This window comes from Trachymyrmex septentrionalis, unplaced genomic scaffold (assembly GCF_001594115.1).
Source record: "Trachymyrmex septentrionalis isolate Tsep2-gDNA-1 unplaced genomic scaffold, Tsep1.0 scaffold132, whole genome shotgun sequence".
Lineage (NCBI taxonomy): Eukaryota > Metazoa > Arthropoda > Insecta > Hymenoptera > Formicidae > Trachymyrmex > Trachymyrmex septentrionalis.
In genome coordinates this window covers 3,501-10,700 of record NW_017304461.1, presented here as the reverse complement: position 1 = coordinate 10,700, position 7,200 = coordinate 3,501, and the positions used below count along the sequence as shown (strand labels likewise).

The 7,200-nt window shown below is 28.2% G+C and overlaps 2 protein-coding genes across 2 annotated transcripts; one reads left to right on the top strand and one right to left on the bottom strand.

The window, feature by feature from the left end:
• The first annotated feature begins 847 nt into the window (after nucleotides 1-847).
• Nucleotides 848-2,178, top strand: LOC108757106. The gene is made up of 4 exons (XM_018501468.1): nucleotides 848-1,092; nucleotides 1,194-1,561; nucleotides 1,690-1,816; nucleotides 2,060-2,178. Exons 1-4 carry the CDS (start codon nucleotides 1,077-1,079, stop codon nucleotides 2,086-2,088), a joined length of 540 nt encoding a protein of 179 aa, XP_018356970.1. The 5' UTR covers nucleotides 848-1,076; the 3' UTR covers nucleotides 2,089-2,178.
• A 310-nt stretch (nucleotides 2,179-2,488) lies between these two features.
• LOC108757097 lies at nucleotides 2,489-5,218 on the bottom strand. The gene is made up of 3 exons (XM_018501431.1): nucleotides 4,798-5,218; nucleotides 3,629-3,843; nucleotides 2,489-2,998 (listed from the first exon to the last, which is right to left on the bottom strand). Exons 1-3 carry the CDS (start codon nucleotides 5,100-5,102, stop codon nucleotides 2,553-2,555), a joined length of 966 nt encoding a protein of 321 aa, XP_018356933.1. The 5' UTR covers nucleotides 5,103-5,218; the 3' UTR covers nucleotides 2,489-2,552.
• Between the last annotated feature and the right edge of the window lie 1,982 nt (nucleotides 5,219-7,200).

The window sequence follows — 7,200 nt, the reverse complement described above, 5'->3', positions numbered from 1 at the left end:
CATATATATATATATATATATATATATATATATATATACACATATATATATAATGTGTGTACAAGGATTATATACACACATAAAAAAGCTAGTTTTGCAGTTTCTTTGTAATGGATGTGGAATACAAAAGAATGGATTACATGCGAAAATTGTAAATTACATTTTACAATCGTGTCAAAAATTTTCATTATTGAAATTTCTGTTGATCGTAATGTCGAGATCAATCATTTATGCAAATATAAGTCTGTTAATTACAATTCGCTTTTTAAAGAAACTGATTTTTAGATATTGGAAGAAAAAAACGGAGGAACTGTGATAGTTTATTATTCATAGGGTAGTTCTAATTACGCAATATTGTTGGTAAATAATTTATATATATTACTTTAGTGTATAAGTGACATCAGCTTTGTATGCGAGCGATGACTTAAAAGCCATGAATGTGTCTAACGACGCCTAACAGATTTGTTACAAGTTCTTTATAAACTCATCCGTTTCTTATTTTGATTGTACTAGCTTACTTATAATAAAATGAAGAGATCATTTTGTAAATTTGTTTTTTGCATTCATTTCTTGTATCATATTTTAAAATATTCTGATGAAGAGAAATAATTAAATGAGAAATATATTACAATAGTAAACAAAAATAGCATTGAAATTTTATTATAAAAAATCATAGATGTAAAAAAATATTTCTAAAACAATAATATATATAATTTTATAGAAATATGCAATTTATTCTTATTATATATTACGTTTGTAAAAAAATTTAAAAAGGAAAGTGAAGTTTGGATCGACGGAACACTTATCGGCGGAACACTCACTTATTCTGCATACAAATGATATCGATCAAACATTAAGAAATATACATACAGCTGCAACTAATCGTTTGTTCAAAATACTCGAAATAAGATGAAGAATCAGAATAATCTGATAAGACTTGCCTACTGAATTTAATAAGTATCAGAGAGAAACGCTAAAATGCTTTCGGTCTTCATTTCTCATACAAAGAAATCTACATAACTGCCGCATAATTTTTAAAAATATACAATATAGCATTAGTGGAATCTTTTGGTAATATGAAGAATTCTAAAGGTAAGCTAAGATTAATATATACATTTGTATTAATCAGAATTTCTCAATTTAGGAAATAAAAAATGAATAATATGAAAAATATTTCATTGTTATTTTTTGAGCCAAATCTAGATCGTCGATCCTGCCGCCCGTACGATCTGCGGAACGTCGAATCTTTGATAAAAAAATCGATCCCGTTGAGGTATTGCCTTCTATGATTGATAAATTATCAATTCATGAAAGTACGAAACGAAACATTATCAGTAAATTAAATCAAGACTCTACAATTCGAAAAGAAATCACGGAACGTGATTCCAAGTTGAAGAAGATAATTCCTCTATACAATGTTGATGAAATGTCATTCGAGGAATTGCAAGCCTCTCTACGTAGAATTATGGAAAATCCGCAACAACCGTTTTCATTTTTGGCGAATATCTCTGACGAGTTCGCGAATAATAAACAGTTGTCGACGAAACCTACGGAAATCGATGTAAGTGCAAAATGGATTTAAAATCTTGAAACACAAAATAGTCGTATGGACACTAGTCGTATTGATTAATTAATTTAGTTTGAAATTATTTAATTGATTTGGAATTAATTATTATTATATTTGTTTAGATGCAACTGGCTTCTGTAGCAAAGCGTATTGAATCGAGTAAAACTTTATTGGAAAAAACTAAGTCTCACATCGAAGATCTCTACTTTCATATTAAACAAAATGATATTTGTCGATCGTGGAAAGTTGGTAATTAATATCGATATTTATCGATCATATATAAATGAATGCAACAATAAACTTAAGTATGAGGATTGCCGTAACTGTATTCGGCAGAGTCGTAAGTCGCTTTATATCCTTATGCGATGACTTAAAGGATTCTGTCGAAAACAATTAAAGACAATCCTTCCTTTCGGGCAGTTTGTTATAATGACACACTTCATTTAAAATCGATTAAATTTATTTATATAATTTAAATATTTCTGATTTCAGTTTGCAATGATAAAGCCAAAGAAGAATAGTTCTCTTAGTCGTTTTAATCCTGCAAATTGTAAAGAAATATTTAAACAAAAAAATCTTCTAATATTTTTTATTTATAATATTATGTGTCGCGAAAGAATTTGGATGTTATTTATTAAGACAAATACAATAACATAGTTCTGAAAAAATGTTTTCTAAAATATAAAATTCAGATTAAAAGCGCTTAGCATATGCATGCTTTTTTTATATGCATGTTTTTTATATATGTATAACGTAAATGTCTCAAACATATATGAGTACAAAAAATTGAATTTAATTGCCTTCATTTACTGCTAGAGCAAATTGCCATGCTATTTATAACGTCTTCATTGTTACGGCTACAAAAAAAAAGGAGAGATTAAATTTATTCCTTTATAAAGAATATAAAGTGAAGTTGTACAATATATAATTATAAAATAATATTAACAATAATAATCATTAATAAAAGTAGAGAGCAGAATGACTCTTATGTTGTTTCGTCTCGTTTGAAACGGACAGACAGAATTTCCGGAATCATGTTGACCTCATTGTCGATTTTTCCATATATGCACCAGTCATTGCTTGGACTGGTTTCGACGATTTTGGATGGCTCCGTGGATTCGGATTGATTGTCGCAACCGTGCTGCGAATCACCGTGATCGTTCTCGTCGACGGACCATTGAGACGCAATCTCCTGGAAGGGTTGTAAGCAGCTTGCGTTTTGCTGTATGTTCTCCAATTCCTCGTCGCAGAGACGCTCGACTTCCGACAGCTTCTGCTTGTAGGCGTCGACAAGCGCGCGTTTGTACGAATTGTAACGTTGCTCAGCTTGCTCTAAGGAGTGTCGGTCGTGATACTTAGCGAGATTTTTCTCGTACTCGAGTATCGTGAGTTCCCTGATATTCGGTTCTGACGTAAAATCGACGATGTTACCTACAGATTCATCGTATAAACGTTATTATTAATTTTAAACGGGTGCATTAAAAATATATACTAAATTTTAATACATTATTTAGTTGAATAGTATCAACTAAATATTTACTAAATATAAAGATATATAAGATAGATTTATTAATTCAAGTTAACCATCATTTCTTTTTGAGCAAATATTTATTGGAAATAAATATTTAGTTGGTAATTCAAATAAAATATATTAAAATATTTATTAAAATGTTGTATATTTTTTCTTAAACCAAGTGGATAAGAAAATAAAAAAAAAACAGATAGATTTTTAAAACTCTTCTCTACATTATCTTAGATTGTGACGTTAGCAGCGAAAAAATATGCAATAAAAGTTCTTATAAAATATTTTAATATAGAAATATCCAAGATAGTAATAGTAAATATAAATGGGAGCCTTAATAATATATTAAAATAAATTCATTACTTTAAAAATTTATTTAAGAATCTAAAATTCTCTAAGATTCAATAAGAATGAATCATTTATAATTTTCCAAAATGCATTTTTACTCTTTTAATTCACTAGTTTAATAAAAAATACTCGTTTTATAAGCAATGTTTTATAATCAAAGTACAAATTACAATTGATAATTTAATCGTTACCTAAATCGCTTGAGAGCGGCGATTCAACGGCATAAGCCGCGGCTGCGGCCAGCGCGGCGGCGGTTGCCTCTTCAAACGCAAGAGCATTGCTTCTTTCGCGTAAAAATTGAAATTCCTCTTTTTCTTTTTTCCAAAGAGCCGTTTCTTTGGCTAGTTTTTCCCGAAGGCTCGTCATCTCCAACCAGAGATTCTGAGCGCGCTCGTGAAGGAGTGATCTGTGAATGGAGTAATTTTCTTTCTGACAAATATTTTTATTTCGACTAAAAAAATGTTAAAGATATAAGAAAAAAAACCTCAGCATTTTTTATATTCTTGTTCGAGTATTTTTTATATAAATTATATAAAAATTATATTAAATATTTTTTGTTTATAGTATTTAATAATACATACATTTAATAGTATTGTTAAATATGAAATTGTTGAAAAAAATTTAATTAATTTAATTAAGGCTTCTAATCACTGTGAAGCTTCAGACTGATGACGTAAAATAAAAATATTTTTTAATAAAACAATATATATTTGCATTTGACATAGTACACTTGTGAAATGTATCAAAAACTCCTTTCACACTTCGAAATAAAATAAAATAATATTCATCTCAATTCGACAGTTGTTAGCTTCGTTTGTAATCTTGTTAGACATAATTCAATTTCAAATATATTTATTGATTATCAGAACACCAGAGAAATTTTCGGAATATTTTACAAATTTATTCTATCAATTGCAACTGTTGTTCTTTATTAAAAAAGACATTTTAATATAGTTTACACACAAATATTTATACTATTCTATTACATCGCTAATTTTTGAGTCAAGAAAATATCACAATCCAAGCTGCAATGAGAATACGAAGAAGCCTCAATAAATTTAATTAATATATTTTTGTTAATTCTGAGCTAATATTTTGAATTAAGACTTTTCTTAAATTACGCGAATATTAATAATTAATTAGTTCAATGACTTATTATTTTTTTGTATTATAATAATATAAAGTAATTTGCATATATCTTCTTTTTTGCTTTCACGAAATATTTTCATATATATAGTAAGTAAAACTGTTACCATAATTACTGTCTCCATAATTTTTGCTAAAAAAAAAAAGAAAATAGATTGTCTTCAAAATATTACTCCTTGTAAAATTATAATTTACAGTGAGAATAGAACAATACGCGAATTCTCTTCCATAGTCGACGGATGATCCTAGATCTGTCGTGAGTGGAAGTTGGGTCTCCATTCGTTCGACATCACCCGAAAACGATCTCTCGGATACGTCGTCCTCGTCCGACGTCTCAATATAAATCGTGGGTACATTTTCGCAATCGATCACGTCTTGTATACTTTCTTCATTTTGCGTGTCGTCGCGTTTCTTCGAGTGACATTTGTGAATTTTGTAGTTTGGAAATTTTGAATCTTGAGACGCATCGTTCAAGATGATAGGCGCTATTTCCGCCAAAGAGACGCGCTTATCATCCATTGCTTTCGTTTTCTTTTTTTAAACAAATTCAATCGAATATAGAATTCATAAGAAATATCGCTATAAAATAGAACAATTTTACGTTATGCATTGATGAAAGAAACCGATCTCGGAGATAAATTGCGCTTCCGTTTTGTTTCTTAGAAATAAAATGAGTGCAAAATTCATACTACACGGTGTAGTACGAATGGCTCTAGTTTTCACCGAGGGTTCGAACCGAGTCAAGAACCAACCAACTACAGTTGAATATTTCTCTGTCATAGTCGAATGACATAAGGACCGCATACGATTCATTATAATTATACAATTTTACAAATACTTTCTAAAGATGTCAAAATATATGTAAAAATCATTTAATAATTTTTATATACTTATAAAAGTGATGAAAATTAATCTAGAACGAATGATCCAACGTGTATACATAATAAGAGTCTAAAACTAAAGTGTATTAAGGGTTAAATAAAGTAATTTAAAGTATATATTTTAAATAAAAAATATAAAAGAACTATTTTATATTTATTATTTTAAATAACTACACTTCTCACTTATTTCTTATTTAGCGAGCGTAACTTATTTTAAATAAGTATATTTACTTATTTTAGATATTCCCAAATCTATTTTATATTTTTTATTTTAAATAAGTTATATCAGTTTTTTACCGATTCTTACGATTTCATATTTGAAATAAGTTTCTGAAATTTATTTTATATTTTTTATTTTAAATAAGTCGTAACAGTTATTTTACCGAGCCATGATTGGCATTATAACTAAGTTTAAAGAATTTTTGAAACACAGATAATTTGCAGCAATAGTAGTGTCCTAAATTATTTTTTTGCTGAAAAATTAAATAATAAGCTGAAAAATTAAATAATAATTAAGAAGATATAAATTAATACTTTTAACCAAAGCTGTATTGAGCGCAAATTGTTTCGCAATACATATTAAGAAAATTTGTATATATCTTTATAAAGGATGTATAGAATATTATCAATTTGTTTAAGTATAAATCATTTAAAATATTTTAAAAGTATAATGAAAATTGAGATATAATGTACCGTTAGAATATCAAAAATATCTCACGCGAATAATTATCAATTACATGTATAAAAAAAACCGCGCAAATAATATAGGATTAAACTAGTGTCAGAGATGCTACAAAGCAAAGCGCGAAATGTACGACGACACCCATTTGTCAAAATGATGTAAAACATAAATAAATGAATAAACCGAATATTTTTCATTCACAATAGTAAGATATTTAAACGGCGAGGAGTGGGAGAACGTATCGCTTGGCGTGATAGTTGACTATACGTCATCATTTCGACATTCGGTCGGCGACCTCGGAACGAGATTTGTGTGAAACGCTCCGCGTGTCGCATTAATCCACGAAAATTAAATATCTACGAACGCGAATTGATCAGTGCTCATAATTTGCGACCCGTGAACATGTGACTGCCGTTCGTATATAATTATACTATCACATGCTCAAAATAGGCGTCGAAATATATGATGAGTTTAAAAATTATGAATTATCACGTTTAGACCGGTATTCTTTAATGGTTATAAATGATAACACGTCGATGGCTTTGTACATCACTCTCTATTTTGATGGTTTGCAAATTGAAAATATATTTGATAAAAATAGAGCAACCTTTTTAATATTATTAATAAAAATAGTATTAAAAATTTGTCAAGAGATTTGTTAAGAAGACTTTACATTTTTATTTGATGTATCAAAATTTGTATTTCAATGCAAAATAATTAACAAAATAAAATCAAATAATTAAAAACAAAAGTCAAATACATAAATAGCTAAATAGGCCAAAAAGGGGCCACTGTAATTTGTAATAGTTTATTTTTTTGTGAGGGTGAGAGTTTATCTATAAAGAAAAGAGTATCGCCGATGAAATCGTTGTCATATTCCTACATCTCAGTGCGCATAATATGATACCGTGTCTCGTATAAGTTATTTGAACACAACTGTAATCAATAATTATTTAAATAATTAAATATATTAAATACCTTTATTTTTTAAATAATAATTAAACAAAAGTGGAAACTTAATATCTGTATGAATGATTGAAAAATGATAAAAATA